Raw genomic sequence first — 18739 nt, forward strand, 5'->3', positions numbered from 1 at the left:
TTCTTACACACAAGAAAGTAAGTAGCCTATACAAAGACTAGCCTTGCTTTATCTACATAATAATCTGATGCAAAAAGTTGCCTTACCTTTTTTAAGTAGATCAGGCACAATATTTTTATCAGTGCAATCACTCTTAGTTAACATCATTTGATGAGTGAAATGAGCGCTCAGCAGCAAGTCACGAAGCCTGAATGGATGATTATTCTGAAATGGTTCTGATTGGGCTAATTGGACATTTTATCTAATTGCATTCATTTAAATAAATCGGGAAGGTTAGTTGATCAGATTTTGCAGTGTGACTTTTGACCAACCTCTCGCTGTCACGCTGACAGCCTTCCCACACCTTTTTCCTCTTGTCCTGTCTTGCCTTTTCTCCTCCCCCGTGTATGTCATTGCATTATTCTCATGCTGGCTCAGTGAAGCTCCAGTGGCCAGATGCTCTCCCTGCCCGTGTGGCTTGGTGCCAGCTCTTTCCCTTCAGAGCTTCTGCTTTTGTGCATCGTACTGTAAATGTCGACATTAAAAGGGAAGCGTGCTGCTGTCTTTCTTCTCTCTCCCTCTCTCTCTCTCATGATTGCCTGAGAGGGACAAAGGGCAAGCTGAGGCAAGTGGAAGATGGCAAGCCCACTGTGGACATGTCATTTGAGATGTGTCAGTTATGGGCACGTTGCCCTAAAAGCATGCCCCGGCCTGAGAGAGAGCTTCATAATGAAAAACCCTTAATGCGCTGATGATTCAACTGCAGCAATAGAGTACAGCTGTGATTATATGGTCAGCCCATAAAAGTAGCGCCCTTTCCCAATTTGCAACTCCCTGCTTCTCTTCCCTTCAACTTCCATCACTGCCACCCCCATGCTGGTAGCAATCAGCCAGGTGCTAAATGCCTGGGTGAGGCACAGCTCATGTGTGAGTGTGTGTGTGTACGTGTGTGTACGTGTGTGTGTGTGTTGGGGGGGGGGATTGCACGTGGAAATAAGCATCTGGGCTTGCTTGGCAGCGAAGGAAGCGGGGGCAGGAAATAACTGTCATTCTGCACAGGCTGAGAGTACGGTGTCTGTGAGTGTGTGTGTGTGTGTGTGTGTGTGTCGTGGGGAGAGAGAGGGTGATGTACTCAGGCAGGTTAATCATTAACTTAGTGAACTGAGGAGAATGAAGAAAAGGGGCAGGCGGTGGTGGGGATTGACTGGGAGTTTTTTCTTCTTCTGAAGCAGCTTAAGTGAACGATCCCCTCGGAGAGTCCTGATTAACGGCGGCATACAGTGTGATGGAGGGAAAGGAGAGCCGACACCAACCAGACTGTTGGGAAAATGCTGATATGGCAGCAGCTACACCCCCACCTCCCAAATTAACTCGTGATCATTGTTAATGAATAATCGATGGCGAGAGGGGGTCAATGCAGGAGATGTGTGTAAATCTCCTCTACACTCTCATATACACTTACAGGTTTAATTCAACTAATCGCTGCATTGATTCAGGCCTCCAAAGCCCTTTGAAGCCTGCCGTACTAATGAAGTGAATTCAAGTCCTCCCCTCCTTTTGTTGCAGAAACGTGTGCAGAGAAGAAAGGGAAATTAAGCGCTGCGGCAGAACAGTCCAATTTCTCCGGCTTAGTCTGCGCACAAGGACTCCCTGTAAAACGATGCACATCGCTAATTTAATAAGCACGCCACAGCAATACCTGGGCACGGCAATCTTCCATCCAAACACGTCTCAGCTTAACGTTGCTCAGCTAAATGATCTTTACATTTTCCAAGTCAGTGACCGCATCTCTCAGTCACGCAAAATGAACCGGAGTCGTGTTGCTGTAAATGTCTTTTAAATTACTGTCCGGCATAGTTAAATGATATTTTGTTTCTCACGTTTATTAATTTCCTGAGTATACGTGGCTGCGATTCGTCCCGTTATTCATATTAAACAGACTGCTGTTTTTCTTATTTTAAAGGAGTAATTTAGAAGGCAAAATGATGCATGAGATACGTGTCAGCACGTCGTGACTTTCATAAGAAGGAAAATGTTGTTTAGCACCTGGCATATCAGGGCACAAAGTTTGTTTTCGTAGTTTGCTTTTTCACTCTGTTTCATGTTGATTGTAGATGGTGAATAAATACAACTTTTAAGCTCTCTGCCTGAGATTGTCATTGAGTTAGGTCAAAAGGTTAAAGAAGTGGAAGCTCCTGAGTGTAAATGAACGGTAACATTAGCTCAGCCTGTCATCAGGACGGTAATGTTTTGTTCTTGTCTTCCGCTTAAACCCACCCAGCATTTTGTGCAGAGTCACAGAGTTAGACCATCATCCAGCCGTGCAGGGACGCTGCAGTTGTTAACTCATCCATTAGCACAGGTTTGTCTCCGGCATGCGTCAGAGTGAGGCAGTTCAGGTAGGAGCCGACACGAGGAACAGCAGCTTTAATGGGCTCCTCTCCATCCTGACAGAGATGGTTTGTTATCTTCCATAAGAAGGAGTCACTCGGCTGGCACAAATCCCCCCATCTCTCTGAAACCTCTGATCATCATGTCATTGTCCGCAGTGATACACGCCAGGGACTCTGCTTTCACATAATGAAACCAAGAGAGCGGCCCACAGCCCGGCTTATAATCACCCTGTGTGCAGAGTGTGTGTGTGTGTGCAGAGTGTGTGTGTGTGTGTGTGTACATGCATCTAGTTTGCCTTTTTTTAGCGTTTGACTGAAAACAAAAGAGCTTCAGCATTAATTCTCATCTGTGTGTGCGCCTAAGTGCACCACGGGGGTGTGTTTTTGTCAGTGTGTGTGTGTGTGTGTGTGCGTGCGCGTCCACGTGTGCGCATGAGTCACTTCGAGAGGTTTCACCAGCTATTATTGAACTGGGACTCTGTATTTAATAGGAGATGGAATAATTGTCTCTTCATCAGCTCTCCAGAGATTACAATAGTAACTGTCATGTGAATTAGAATTCTTGACATTTTACTAAAGTCTGTCTTCGAAAAGCAGTGTTCAAACAGGCCGTACTGCGAGGCCTTTTCACAAGTGACTTTCCAAGAAGAGCTCCACAATCCCACCATCCTGTGTGCGTCATAAACAAACGACTGTTAACTCTCTCCCAGGGTAAAACAGGGGAGGGAAAAAGTGAGAGACTCAGAAGAGATGGCAAACTACTGAATATGGAAGGCAAAGGAGGAAACAGCTTGACACGGCATCTTATCTCTCCTGTGTTCCTCACTGTGCTCGGGCTTTAAGCTGCTCGCTGAAAGGTGGAACGCCGGATTCAGGAAGCAGGTTGTGTGTGTCATTTTTTTAATATATATATTTATTTATTTATTTATTTTGTTTTTGCCGGCTGCTCCCACAGAAAAAGGCTGAGGGAAAATCAGATTCTGTTCACTGGAGCTCTCATTTGGTATGTGCAGAGTGTATATTCAAACCGTGACACAAAGTTTGAATAAGTTCCCTCTTTGTGCTTCACGACGGTCGCAAATAAACACACGAAGACGGGCTGTCGTGCAGACGTGCCTGCACACACAATCTGTCACACTCGGGCGCGCGCGCGCACACACACAAACAAACACATAAACATTGACAAAAAGGTTAGCTCTGCTACCAGAAACAAAGTGTCTGTTTTTCCACTTAGACAAGCAGAAATTAAGAATTAGATTTGCACAAATCAGTCGCCTGTTCTGTTCTCTGTGGGGCCGTTTTTCAGGGTTTGGGCTCGGCTTGCTTCCAGTGAAGGGAAATCTTAATGCTTCAGCATACTGAGACATTTTGGTCAGTGCTGTGCTTCCAACTGTGTGGCAACAGTTTGGGGAAGGCCCTTTTCTATTCCAGCATGACTGTGTCCCAGTGCACAAAGCAAAGCTCCATAAACACATGGTTGGATGAGTTTGGTGTGGAAGACCTTGACTGGCCCACACAGAGTCCTGACCTCAACCCCATCCAACACCTTTGGGATGAACTGGAGCAGAGATTTTGAGCCAGGCCTGTTGGTCCAACATCAGTGTCTGACCTCACAAATGCTCTACTGTGTGAATGGGAAAAAATTCCCACAGAAACCCTCCACCATCTTGTGGAAAGCCTTCACAGAAGAGTGGAAGCTTTTGTAGCCGCAAAGTTCTCTGTGTATTTAGAATGTGATGTTGTTAAAGCCCCTGTTGGTGTAATGGTCAGGTGTCCCAGTACTTTTGTCTATATGATGTATCTTCTGATACTATTAAAGGCCTGTTTGTTACTATATAGTTTCATTTCTTAGTTAAGCAGCTTTGTACAGTAACTGTGTGGAATTAGAAATATGATTCTGGAGTACTGGACAGGAATGCAATCATTACAGAAAGAAATTCTGACGTAATACTCTTATAACTTTCAAAACCGACTCTGAACTTCTTTTGTGCTCTCGTCTAAGGAAATTGCCAAACTTGCAACAGCGCTGTTTCCAAATGGCACTTCTGGTAATTTAGGGGTCAGTGCTGCAATGTTATTAATCAGTACCTCTTCTCAGGAAAATGATAAAAGTCCTGCACATGCATCCATTGTTTTCACATCTTATCCCTGTGTTTTATCTGTGGTTTTAATCACGCTCTGTTTGAAGTGTCCTTATGCCAGCTTGTTTTAGTCATACACCACCTCAGATTTAATTTTCGTGTTAATCTGATTTTTGATTTTGATAAGTGCTTTACAAATAAACCTTGTTTGGTCTTCTTATTGTTATGAAACCTCATTAAGTGTGCTGCCAGTAAACCTCACGCATTCAGTGGTTTAAAAGCTTCAACATAGGCTTTAGCGGCGCCGCGGCCAAACATTTGCTTCCATGGTGCCGTTTAAGACACCATGTTAATTGTAAAGAGTTGAAAAGAAAATAATTCCTGTCCAACGTTGCTGTCTCGGATGCCATCACTGAATTAGTTGTGGCCGACCTGATGCACCTTGTTTGAAAGCTATTTCATGGTCTAATTGTTGCTCATGGAAAATATTAAAGTATTACAGCGTCTGCTCACGTCGTCTAAAGGCCAAGGAAAGTGCTGCTGGTGAACAAGGCTGTTGATGTCAAAATACAAAATGTTTTGGGCGCAAACCTCGCACACACTTTAGTGGAACATGTAAACATTTACACAGGGGTATGAGTCAACCCTGACTTTCTTTTTTTCGCCTCTTTTCCCCTCCTCTTTCTGGGTTGTTCTCTATCTTCTCTTCAAATCCTCATTACACAGGCTCTGTTTGTTGCTCTGCTCTAGCGTCTGCTGTCTGTCAGTCTTTCTGATCAGCCTTCCTGTTGCTGCAGAGGAACTGTGTGAAGAGAGATAAGGACAGTGAAAGCACATGCTTGCACTGGGGAGGCGCGGGGGGGTGAGGATAGAAACAGTAACAAATACAACGTGAAGGGCAAAAGCCTCGCTAATTAGGAAATTAACAGAGATCATCGCAGGTCTCGCGCTTGTTTTTGCTGCGTGGGTTTCCTAAGGGTTGTGGTCTTGAGACGGGAGGCACAGAAACCTACGCACCAGATGGGGACGGAGGTCTGGTGCTGGCCAGCCAGTCCCAGCAACAACGGCAGGACTCAAACAGGGCCGAGGTGGTGAAATAACAGGAGAGTTCTCCTCTGGGAAGCTGTTGGTGCTGAGGAACAAGCAAACTTCAAACAGACCTGCACAGGAAAGGATTAAGGAGACCTGCATAAATCCAGGCAACAAACTGAGGATATGAAAAGGGGTGAACTGGAGTTTAAGCATCCAAGGCCTGAAGATCACAGCGCAGGATATGCATGTTGATGCACTTTGACTCCTCCGGCATGAGACACGCAGGAGAGCAGGACTAAAGGGAGGATCAGGTCTCAATATTAGGTCTGGATCGAAGACAATATGCGCCACCATAGGCCAGGTTCTGTCTGCCTCAGACGTGAGTCGATACACTAAATAGCTGATGAGGTGGACTGTGTGAGAGACAGACAGACAGACAGACCACAGGGGGGGTGGTGGGGTTAGTTTTCTTTAACCGGTCAGCTCCACCGGGCCTCGAGCTGACCGCGATGAGTCAGAGGAAGCTGACACGACAGCTAACGTTGTGGGAGGGTCCTCAGAGTCCACCTCCGGCGCCCTCTCTCATCTCACCTGTGTCACCGGTCGATCAGCCCCGCGGACAGGGGGGATCTGGTCTGTTTCGGCGTCTGAAACTGAACCGCAGCATTCAGGAGCGCAGACGCTCATCCCACTGTACTTGCAGGTACATTTCTGCCTCCAAGCCTGTGTTGTATATCCTCATCTCTTTACTGTTTAAAAATGAAGCTGCAGTAATTTGGGCTTGTTCAGCTTCTGCGAGTGTTATAAACATTTGTGCACATGTTTTCTCCCTAAAGAAGATTTCAGAGTAAATTATTCCATTTATTCCATGCACACAATCCAATAACCTTCGTCAGATGGAGTAGATTTGTGGAAGTGCTGAATTCAGAATGTTGAAGTCTCATAATTACTCTCAAAGTCTGCAGGAAAAAAAAAAATGGAAACAGGGATTAGCGCATGCAGCTTGCAGAGGGGGTCCCCCCTGGCAGACATTTTTTGATGTGTTTCTCATCACTTGTTTAATGATAATTTGATCTGCAGCCAAATTCACAAAGTCTTCCGGGTTGAGGAGTGACTCTTAACAGGCCAATTTAGAAGAAAATTCTAAACATGTCACACATTCAGCCTAATTTCAGAAGTTAAACTGAAAATGGATGACAACTGCATTTTGACAGCAAAAGTCAGAGACGTTCAGGAGATGCGGGTACGTGTTGCAGATAGAAACGTCATCCTATATTAAAAATAGATGCTGTATACACTGCAACCTGTTTCCCTATCTGTCCTTGTCATCCCAAAATGTGACTACAGCCTGGAAGTGACAATTATAGATTCATGTTATTATATATGTGTGTCTTGGCTTGTAGATGTCTAACAAACATTATACATTTCACAAATATTGCCAGATAAATTGGTCTCAGCCCCTATTTTTCTGGTTATATTACACCAAACTCTGCAACCTTAATCAGTCAATACTGGCTTCTTCTTCTTCTTCGCTGCAACATTGAATCATCGTTTCATCTCAGAAGAAGTTGATCTGAAGAGTGTCGCTGAGGGCTGCCGGAGAATGAAGGTCCACGTGACTGCTGGTGCTGGCGAAAACCAGATGAGAGTAACCTGAGAAGCGTGTTGCCGTGTCCCCTTTGGCTGAGCTCGACTGAAATGATCTGAGGGATTAGTTTCTGCCTTGTGTTTAGGGTTTAATGTTTATCAGCCCGCTGCTGGCCTGATGCTGTTGTGTTTCCTTCCCATACTAAAAGGAGAAGACAGACAGCGGTTTAAATGACTACTAAGGTCAACAACAATGTTTCTTCATCACAGTGAAAATATTTTAGGCTGGGTTTTCTACATCTGTTGTCCGCTTTGTCTCTTTTCTTGTGTTGCAGAGGTCTCCTGATAAGTTTAACTGATCTTAATATGTGAAAGTGGACTGGTCTTGATACTGCTGCATACAGATGTGAATGCAAATGAAAAATGTCACTCACTCGTGTCTTCAGACAGACAGCTTTGGCCCAGAGAGAAGCCGCGGTTGACGCGGCTCATTTTGCTCACTTTAACATGACTTGCTCTAAAACATGACTTGTCAGTGAAGTGTAAGTCCCAGGGCAGCCCGGTGGCGCTCTGCCAAACCAGCAGCACCACAGAGTCACAGCTGCATGGGTTCATGCTGTAGCATCTGTCACATCTTCTTTTGTTTCTCAACTTCCTTTTTAGCAAAGTAGAAACACGCTTCACCATGTGTGTTGAGGTGTTTAGGTTTATCTAGCCATTACCTGCTGTCACTGTGGGGTGAGAGAAGCAGCAGTGAAAACAAACACACAAACAAACAAACACCAAACACCTGAATTAAACGTAACAGATGTAAAACTCAATTTCCTCTCTCACCTTTCAGCTTCGATTCGGAGAATGGACCCTCACCAGGACGCAGTCCCATGGATTCGCAGGCGAGTCCCGGGTTGGTGCTCCACCCTTCTTTCCCCCAGAGCCAGCGCAGGGAGTCCTTCCTGTACCGCTCCGACTCAGACTACGACACGTCCCCCAAAACCATGTCACGCAACTCCTCCATCAACAGTGAGGGGTAAGCACGCAGCCATCATCCTGGATCCATCACGCAAGGGACAGAAGTGAAACGTGTGTTTTTTAGATGTGCAGTGTCCACTCACACACTCACCAAAACAGTAGCTGCACATTATCAAAATCAAAACAGCAGTGGTTGTGATTGTAATTATGCAGCCATTATGCTAATGAAATCATGATGAATCCTCTTAGCATTAACTGTTATGCCCTGCTTCCTGGCTTGTCTTTCAGTAAGTTTAACCCGCCCGAAATCTTCCATTAGTATATTTCAGAGCTATTACTCAGTTTGGACCCACACAGGTCTCTGTAAACACCCAGCTCACAGATGCAGCCTCTCATATAAACACTAATACTGAGGGCCTCAGCCGCCAAAGCCGCTCACATTCTTCTCGTTCTCTGCTTCGTGTTTTCATCTTGTTTCCTGTAGGCACGCCGAAGACATGATTGTCACCCCTTTCGCTCAGGTATGTTCTCTCCTTGTGCGCCTTGTCTGAGATGTTTAATTGCTGTAAATGACTAGAAAAGGCGGATAATTAGCACAGTGAACTTGCACCCCCTTCCCTCCCCCCTCCCTCCCTCTCTGTCTCCCTCCCTCCCTCCCTCCCTCTCTCCTCTCTCCCTCCTCCTTCTTTTTCCTCCCACGTTGTCCATCCATCCCCCAGGTGTTGGCCAGCCTACGAACCGTAAGAAGCAACTTCACCATCCTCGCCAATGTCACAACACCCACTAACAAGTCAGTATCATGCTGTCAAACACCCCTCCCCTCCCTCCCCCCCCTCCTCACTTACACTCGTCACGACTGCCTGCTTAGTTTGCAGTGTGTGTTTGCTAATGTCTTCTTCTCCTCACTCCCATGGGAAACACTTTTGCCATCATGATTAACCACTTCACGATTACCAGACTATGCTCAAGGAAATTATGATCCACTTCATCTGGCGTCTCTCCAGCTCGCTGGCTGAGGACTGAATGCAGAGAACACCATGCCTCAGATGTATGTCCCTGACTCTGTATCCAGACGATGGAGACGGTCAATAACACTAAAATTGTTCTCCTTTGTAATGCAGCAGACAGAAGGAGCTCGAGTTGGCAGGCTTTTAGCTGAACATCAATATGATATATAAAGCAATGCGCCACAGAAATTTTTCAGCATCTATAATTATGCAGTGCTGTGCCCTGAAAATGCATACACAATTATGAACCCACAAAGGCTATCTGAAAGGAGAGCAGCGCTCACTCTTTGTCTTTGACTATATTTGGATACTTGAATATTTTAAGTGGAACAAGGGGATTTTTATGCACTTTAAAAATTCACACATTGCAGTGCTATTCAATATTCAAAGACATTTTAATATAGCCAAGTCTTTGTCTCTTTTAAGGGACATATAAATGCATAACACACCCAGAAACATTTAACTTCCCTCTGTGAGCCAAACCTTTTGTCGCCTCATCGTTAATACTAAATGTGCAGTTGAAACCCCAGCAGGGGGCAGCAACGTGCCTTTCTCCATCTGATGTAATGATGTGTTTGTCCACAGGAGGTCACCAGTGACAAGCCAACCCACTGTTCCCCAAGCTACACTCTCTGGTATGCTGTCAGCTAATTAAAACTCTTCATCCAAAGAGTCTCGCAGTCCCCTCACAAGGCTTTAAGGACACACCAAGGCTCCCACACTCCCTAAATGCATCATCAGTAATGAAAATGACTGCAGAACTGGAGGATTTTTTTAATTAACTGTACTGCCTCTATTTTCTGAGACTGGATGGATCTGAAATTACTCAACATATAGCTACAAAAGACATGTGTTAAGAAGTAAAGCTGATGCTAAGAGAGGATTTGATCTCTTTTCATACATGTATGAAAAGCTTAACTTTGGCACAAGGAAACCTTATATGTTCACGCGCTGAAAATGAGAGAAAATGTTGTAATGTAACAAATATTGTTTTTTTTAAGAGGATAAAATGCAACCAGTTGAAAGAAAAAAACAACAAAAAAAAACATTCTTAGAGTCACAACCAGGAATTTTTAACCGTAAAAATTACATGTATAATCAAATAGCTTGACAAACAGATATATGCCTGTGTATTTTTGATACTCAGCTGATAAAAGTTAAGCCCCAATTTCTTCCTGTTTCTTTCGCGTGCAGTGGTTCTATTGATGAAGCAGAAATTTGTGTTTAGAAAAACTTTATTATATATATATATATAATATTTAAAAAAAGGTCACTGTATCTGAATAACTGTTATTATTATATACTCGACAGCTGTCATATGTGTTGAATTTAAAGGTCCAGTGTGCTGATTGGCAGAAACTCCATATAACATTCATAGTTACTTTACAGTGTATAATCATCTGTAACAAAGAATTATTTTATGTATTTGTTACCTTAGAATGAGCTCTTCATATCTAAGGTGTATGTCTTAAATTTAAACTATAATTTTTGTGTAGTTCAGATGAACAGAATTTTCAATACTGACCTGTCTCACTTTGTTTACAAACAACATACTCACATAAACAATCTGACTGCATTAGAAAACACAAACGAGTTTTAAGTTATTGGTAGTGTTATTATACTAAAAGACTTGAGTGGCAGAATATCACGTTTTTAGAATATTTTCTGGCATTTGTCCTTCCCAGAGGAGACATACCAGCAGATGGCTCGGGAGACTCTGGAGGAACTGGACTGGTGTCTGGACCAGCTGGAGACCATTCAGACCCACCGCTCAGTCAGCGAGATGGCCTCCAACAAGGTGCACACCCGTCACTCACACACACACACACACATGTTCATGTTGCATCTTCGCTGTCTTTCTACCTGAGCGCTGACTCAACATACAGACAGTGCATTTCATGGTTCACGAGAGTACTGAGCATTACTGGGCTGCAGCTGTGACATTGAGCATAGAAAAGAAGTTACGGCTCACTTCCTGTTTAAACTTCCAGTCTACAAACATATGCAAACGAGGCAGCTCCATCACGCGTATAAAACTTTCTCATCAAAATTACTTTTAGGAACACAGCATTTGGGTTGTAATAACCTTCATCCTGCTTGTCCAGTCTCCTAACTGAGCCTTCACACATTTTGACATAATACTGCATAGAATATGACCCATGAGCAAGTATTACTTTAGATTGCATTATTTTTCAGAGAGCTGTTAATTAGAGATGGCAGTTCGTGAAAATATTTGTTTCCTGGGTTTGTTTGCAATCTTGTTGTGGTCACTGTATTGATGAGTAATTCATGTGGGCTTTACCACACACGTGGTCACTCGCCTCTGGGTTTTTATGGCGTTTGTTCGACTAAAATGACACATGATTATGTCTTGTTAAGCGTCTGTGTTTATAGCTGCGAGAGATGCAGGTGTGTGTTTTGCAGTGCTATATCGATGTCCCTGTGTGAGTGCACATTGGCAGACTTCTTGTATGCATTAGTATTTGTGGGGTGCACGGGGCCGAGAGAGAGAGAGAGAGAGAGAGAGAGTGGGTGACGGTCTGTGGGTATGGAGGACATGAGAGGGAGGGGGAACGGGCCCTGATGCTTAATGTCTCTGCTGTAACCTTGGTTGCTATCGAGCAGCAGCAGGGTCTGCCCTTCCCTTTTAGTCATTGGCTTGCCACTCTGACCACAAGCCATGTGGTTTGGGTAACAACCAATGAAATAGAGGTGATGCTCCTTTAATAGTTTTCTGCCTTAAAGAGACAGCATCGTATACCTTGTTTTGTTTAATTCTGGAAATTCTTCCAGTGTTGCACTTCACTATTAATCAATGGCAAGGTTCTTCATGTTCATAATCAGTCGGGCTTCTGATGGAACACCAGAGAGAGAGAGAGAGATAACAGGAGATGGCTTAACAGATATCATTTAAATGTGTGTGTGTTTGTGCATATACAATGTGCAGATAGAAGTCTCCTGGGGTAAACAGAGTCTCTGTGAATATGTTGCTGTCTTTTAGCAGCCGTAACTAAGCTTCAGAAATACTTCGCACTGTGCCAACATGGAGGTACACATGAATATTCCCACTCAGTCTCTCACTCTTACTCACACCCTCGCTCACACACATATTTTCAACAGACGTACATGCTGTCTTGTCGTACATGCGCACTCAGGCTGAGAGCAGAAGCAGGCACAGACACACACACATGCATGCGCCTGCAGCCACACTGCCTGATTAGCTTGCGAGAGCCGTCTACAGCATCCAGGGAAATGGCGCAAGAGGCAGAGCATCGGAGGAGGAACGGCAGCCTAAAGAGGCAGGATTAGACCTCTGGCATTTCGGCCAGCTGAGGCATGGATTGACTCGGTGCAGGGGACTGGGCTACGGAGCTATCAGGAGGCAGCCTGACTGACTGTGGACTGACTGTGTGTGGCTGGGATCGGTGAGAGACGGCACAGGAGGGCTGATGCACCGGTAGGACTGGGCCGGGCCTCTGGATCCGTACCGTGGGGGAGGGGCAGTCGACGCAGGGAGAGGGAGCCTGTTTTTCCAGACCATACTCTGGTGTGATTCTTCAGCCTGACCGTCTGCTACAGGCCTGCTTGCATCCCTATCTGTCTTTTTCTCTCTCGCCCTCTCTCATCCTCTCCATCCTTGTTTTTCTCTTGCTACTACCATCCGTTTCTCCCTTCTTTCTTCCCCAAATGTTCCTGCTGTCATCCAAGCTCTGTTTACCTCCATCATTCGACACTACAGTTGTTTTTCTGTCCTGCCATCACCGTCAGTCCGTCCATCTCACCTCCATCATCTAAATTTTTTGTTACTGTTTGTCAAGCAGCTCAGCTCTCTCAAAATAATTTTTTCGTTTACATCCATCTCACATTCCCACTCATCTCCTCCATCTGCTCCTCTCTGTGTCCTTCAGACGGCCCCTTGCTCCCTCTCCTTCTCTGTTTCCCTCCATCTTCCCTCTTTCGGCACCCATCCACCTCTGCCATACAGTGACTGTACATTTGGGTCAGTCTGCTCAGCAAATGGGATGAGATGTAGTCTCCACAGCAGCTGGATCCAGGGGGCTCCTGGTCTGCCCATCAGGGGGACCCTCATCGACGGACCACACTGAGGCTGGAGCCTGACTGGACTGACTGGGTGGCCCGGTTTGATGTGCTGCATGTAGGCAAGGGCAGTCTGCACCTTCCCCCATTCCTTCACCCCCTCTCGGGGCAGCCATCACTCTGGAGTGTCCCGGCTTAACTGGCTGTGGCCTCTCCGCACACACCCTGACGACGCCCTCATGCCACTGGGGCACCCACAGTGGCCCCACCCCACTCCACTATTGCACCTCCTGCCTGTGCCATCGGCCCAAACCCCCCGTCGGCCTCAACATGGGTGTAGTGGAGGCCATTGACCCAGCGCCATCCCCATGCCCCTCGCCTGTACCAGGAGGCTACAGGCTGCCCCGCTCCTCCAGCTACAGCCCCCTGCAGGGGAGGGCAGGGGCAGAGCTGGACCTCGGTGCGGCTGCTGGAGGGGTCCTGGAGGGGGGTGGAACGGCGGCAGAGCGCAGGACGCCCTTAGTGGACCTGTTCTGTGAGACCTGCTCCAGGCCCTGGCTCATCGGCTGGTGGGACCAGGTAGGACTCGGAGAGCTTACAGAGGACAAGAAAAACGAAACAGCCCATCCTTTTGCTCACTCCACGTTATTATGTGTCTTTATTTTAGTCGAACATCCAGTTTGTGAATTTTATTGTTTATAAGGGAGAATCTTACAATGTGCAACATGGGGACTAATTCATCATGTGCTGAATTTATGTGGTGAAGGATGGTCTTGGTGGTCTTATAGCGACTGAATACTGTTGAGTGTGTTCCCGTACATAATTCATATACGAATCCACTGAATGAGAACTTTGATGATAAAGGAACTGAGTTTATTAACTCTGCTCAGTGTTCCTACATTGCAATAGCACTGTAAACAAAGAGACAATATCGCTCTCGTTCCATATCTGGTCTACATTTCTGTTCTTGGAGAAAACACCAAGCTGCTCAGAATCAAAGAAACAGCTTTGGGACTTTGTGATAAGAAATCTAGCTGTCTTTAGGTAGGTTGCAGTGTCACCTAATGTCCGTTTCCATCCTCCACACCTGCGTCCCACATCCTTCCTGTCTCTCTCTCTCTCTCTCCTGCTTCCCTGAGGCTGGCCTCAATACAGACTCAAGGAAGCCAAGCGTATTGTCACTGAAGGACAATGCTTATTGTCTCAGGACTCAGTAGATGTTTCTTTTCATCCCTTTTGTCCTCAGGGGTGTGAACATGCAACATCCATAAAAATGTGTGAAGCAGGGCATTGTGTGAGTTTTGTATGTCAGGTTTGCGTTCAGTGTGGCAGCCTGCCACTATTATCCACTATCAGAACAAATTCTGTCTCTTTCCTTCACTGTTTTCCTAATGATATTGGACACATTAGGATATATGATTCGCTTCTCTGTTGATATGTTTACAGTCTGAATCAATCAAATGTACAGGTTGCATCGAGCAGGTGTGTTATTATGTTATTGAGGCATGTTATTTAAGATTTTAGACAGAAGAAGAATGAAGCCCTCCTGGGTCCCTCACATATGCAGGTGTGTGTCTGTGTGTGTGTTCGTGGTCATGTCTGTGCAGCGTTTGCATGTTTGCTTCATTAGTCAGTGTCAGAGGAAGAGTGTTGTTTGTCCTGGCACTTGGACTGGCACCCTGGAAGTGTTGGTTGGCAGCTATGACTCAGCGTTACAGCATTAGGGAAGGAAAGAACGAGAGAGAGCAAGAGAGAGAGAGAAAGAGAGGAGGTTTGGGCTGAGCCTGATGCCTAAAAGTGTGCCACTGGGCTTGACTTGCTCTCCTGGCTGCATCCTGATGATTGATTTTGCCTGACTGCTTGTACAATTTGCTAGCAGAGAACCAGTTTGCACAAACAATCATGTAATGAACACCAGGCTGGATGGAATGAGTGGAAAAAGAGAGGAAACAAGTGAAAGATGGTGATAATGTGTGAAGAGTGTGCGAAGGCAAAGTGCAACCTGCAATAGAGGAGGATTTTGGGGCTCAAGGGCAGTAGCAGAGAGTGTTGTTTACCTCGAGAGGGAGCGGGGAGCAGATATAAGTAACAGAGAGACATAGGGAGGAAGACAGCAGAGGAAGGGAGGGTTGACCTTGGTAAAGGTCACAAACACCTGCCTACTCCCTCAGATTGTCACCCAAGCAGCCACCGCTCTCCCATCAAGCTGAAGGACTGACTGTGAGGAGGCAGTTGCCACGGCAACCAATCCGGTTGCCATGGAGATTGTTATGTGTGAAAGATCAGTCAGTAGGACACAGAAGGAGGGGTCCTGTCCGAACAGCATTGTTCCTTCACATGACTGGTGCGACAGGTGACCGTCAAGGCTCCAAACGGCATCGTTATCTGTGGAAAAAAACGTCATTGCATAGAAGCTGAGAGAATGTTCAGGAACAGCGTTTTCTGTCTTCAGGGATAATGTATTCACTTAATCACATTTCTGCCAGTACAGCAAGGACCCGCAGACGAGCTCTTCATGATTGCCACTGTAGATGTACGGAGAAAAATATGTATAAGCACGCCACATTACCGCAGCATATGCTGCAAATACATCACAAATTTAGATGCAAGCACACTGAATTGGGATATTGAACAGTATGTTCTCAAAAAGAGGAGGCATGATTCATGATTGATTTTCTCACCCTTTAGTGAAAGAAGCCAGTTTGAGGGTGTTAATTTATTTTCTCATGTTTGACTCATAAGAATGTTCTTTTGTTATGTTTCGGCACAAATGGAATCTTAAGTACAATGTTAATCATTCTGACGGGTTACCAGTGTGCCTGTCTCTACATTTTGGATATGGTGGTAACCTTTAATGCCTCTTACACTGTAATTACCTCCTGTTTCTCTACGTCCTCCCCACAGTTCAAGAGGATGTTGAACAGGGAGCTGTCCCATTTGTCGGAGATGAGTCGCTCAGGGAACCAGGTGTCAGAATACATCTCCACTACCTTTCTAGGTAAAGCCATTATCTGCTTTCTTTATCTGTCTGCCATTATAGCTTTGACCCTCAGCTCAGATGAAGCACAAACCATAAATCTCCATCCTTGGCTGACCTCTTGACTGTTGCCCCCAAGATAAGCAGAACGAGGTGGAGATCCCATCCCCGACTTTGAGGGAGAGGGAGAAACCCATGTGTCACATCAGTGGTGTCAAGAAGCTCACGCACAGTTCCAGCCTTTCCATCTCTGCGATGCCTCGCTTTGGCGTGAAGACTGAACACGAGGATGCGTTAGCCAGGGTAAACACATCTGCAATTGTCTTATTGTGTTTTATTGTTATGACAAATATCAGAACATAACATGTGGAGCAGATCATCAAAAAACAGACAGGCTGCATGTATTTCCCATCACTCTTCTCTACATATTGCTGCATACCAGATAATGTTAAAGTAAAGTTAAAGGGGAAAAGTACCACATGACTCTGGTGTTATACAGTACATGATGTATCACAACTGTAAAACAGTGTAAAACTTTTCCACAACTTAAAACACCACCTTGTAAATGTCTTTTTGGCATTGATTCACCAAAGTCCTAGAAAGCAACTGTGGAAAAGGTTTAGAAGAGGAACCATGTTCTCCAAAGCCACAAAACAGCACAATGCTGCGTAGCCATTAAACACGTTGTATGCTGCAAATTTCATTAGCAAACGGCTAGATTGTCATACATAAGTGTGTTTGTGTTGTCTGCTCTGCCCTCAGGAACTGAACGACTTGAACAAGTGGGGCCTTAATATCTTTCACGTGGCAGAGTTCTCCAATAACCGACCCCTCAGCTGCATAATGTTTGCCATCTTCCAGGTGAGAGGCAGAGATTGTGATTTAACTAGAAATGGATTAACTAGTACATCACCTACCGTGACTTGTTTGTGACCGTGACCCCTGTGGACTGACTCTGCTGCAGGAAAGAGATCTACTGAAGACATTTCGGATCCCTGTGGATACATTTGTCACCTATGTGATGACCCTGGAGGACCACTACCATGCCAATGTGGCCTACCACAACAGCCTCCACGCTGCAGATGTCACTCAGTCTACTCATGTACTGCTATCCACACCGGCTCTAGATGTAAATATCTCCAATGTTCCACCAAAATTCAGCATTACTTCATATACAAACTTAACTGCACATGCACAGACTTTCACAGATACCAGCCTCCCACCCCCGCAAGGACCACAGTAGTCCAAGACAAATTGCAAAAGGCAGTTTAATTTTTTATCTTCCTTTTCTCACTTTCATTTCTATTTGACAGGCTGTGTTCACTGATCTAGAGATTCTAGCTGCTTTATTTGCCGCTGCCATCCACGATGTGGACCATCCAGGAGTGTCCAACCAATTCCTCATAAACACCAGTGAGTCGAGATGAGATTAAGAGACACACAAACATATGAAAAAAACAGAATGGGAATAACAGAGGACATCATGATGGAAAGGACGAACACAAAACAGCTTTTGCTGAAAAACACAAATGGTTCAGGCCTGAATAATATAATAATAGTGTAATAATAACAGTCTGTGTGTGTAGAGGTAATTTTAGAAAGACCACAAGGCCACTTTTATGGGTCATCTATTTTAATAAAACTGGCCTTTCATTCCACTTTACAAAGATTTGCCTTTAGTGTTGTTTGTAACTCATTTGTTCACTTTATTAGTCTGTAAATTGTGTACTTTTACTTGTAAATGGACATATCTGTCTCTAGCTTTTTTCCTCAATAAACTAAGCAGTAGCACATTTTGAAACAGTGCCATCTCAGTCTGATTTTACCTCTGATGGAGGGGGCGTAGTGATTTTAGTGGGATGATCCAATTACTGTACGTGTTTCTGACTCGTGTGTTTTGTATGGTTTTTCCCTCAGACTCAGAACTAGCCCTGATGTATAATGATGAGTCTGTGTTGGAGAACCATCACCTAGCTGTGGGCTTCAAGCTGCTTCACGAGGAGAACTGTGACATCTTCCAGAACCTTAGCAAGAGGCAGAGACAAAGCCTGCGGAAACTTGTTATTGACATGGTGACTGTTGTCAGCACACTCATTCTGCACAATTCTCTTCATCTGCTCCTTAGCGCTCCTTCGCTTTCTCCTGCATTTCTGCTTCACTAATGCATTCTTCTCATTTTTTCCCATCCAGGTTTTGGCAACAGACATGTCTAAACACATGAGTTTGCTGGCAGACCTTAAGACAATGGTGGAAACCAAGAAAGTCACAAGTTCTGGAGTGCTGCTGCTCGACCATTACACTGACCGGATACAGGTAAGATGCCATCATCTCGTCCTGATTCGGGGTCTGTTGCGAGGTGATATTCTATCAATTCAGAGTCCTAAAAAAACCCAAAGGGACTGGCTCTGAGAAGAGGACTTCGCGGGATGTAATCGTTGCTTTGGTTGGTGTTGAAGTGGAGGTTAGAGTGCAGGGGGCCAACTCCAGTGAAGGATGATATATATATTCCTGTGTCAGATCCTCAAATCCTCTGCAGGACACAGCTCCCATGTCGGAGCCTCAAAATGTCAAAGTGTAGCAGTTATACTGTGTGGACTGACAAGAAATGTGAAGAAATGCTCTCTCTGGGGCTTTTTTGCATCTCCAACCTGTTTCCAGCATTGGTAACATTTGTTG

General features: G+C 45.2%; 1 protein-coding gene across 3 annotated transcripts in view; it reads left to right on the plus strand.

Annotated features, from left to right (window-relative positions):
• pde4a (phosphodiesterase 4A, cAMP-specific) overlaps positions 1-18739 on the plus strand; it is a 45505-nt gene that overhangs the window by 22230 nt on the left and 4536 nt on the right. Inside the window, exons 1-13 of one of the 3 annotated variants that reach the window (XM_046414044.1) lie at positions 5172-6188; positions 7914-8099; positions 8526-8562; positions 8761-8831; positions 9634-9683; positions 10734-10846; positions 15991-16084; positions 16203-16366; positions 16826-16924; positions 17028-17192; positions 17377-17476; positions 17981-18135; positions 18254-18376. In XM_046414044.1, the coding sequence (XP_046270000.1) occupies positions 5995-6188; positions 7914-8099; positions 8526-8562; positions 8761-8831; positions 9634-9683; positions 10734-10846; positions 15991-16084; positions 16203-16366; positions 16826-16924; positions 17028-17192; positions 17377-17476; positions 17981-18135; positions 18254-18376 (1551 nt within the window). In that variant the 5' untranslated portion in view covers positions 5172-5994. Of the gene's footprint in view, positions 1-5171; positions 6189-7913; positions 8100-8525; positions 8563-8760; positions 8832-9633; positions 9684-10733; positions 10847-13166; positions 13666-15990; positions 16085-16202; positions 16367-16825; positions 16925-17027; positions 17193-17376; positions 17477-17980; positions 18136-18253; positions 18377-18739 lie in introns of those variants that run through there. The other 2 variants (XM_046414043.1, XM_046414045.1) reach the window with 2 other exon arrangements.

The sequence above is a fragment of the Scatophagus argus genome, chromosome 16 (assembly GCF_020382885.2).
Source record: "Scatophagus argus isolate fScaArg1 chromosome 16, fScaArg1.pri, whole genome shotgun sequence".
In the NCBI taxonomy this organism is placed as follows: Eukaryota; Metazoa; Chordata; class Actinopteri; family Scatophagidae; genus Scatophagus; species Scatophagus argus.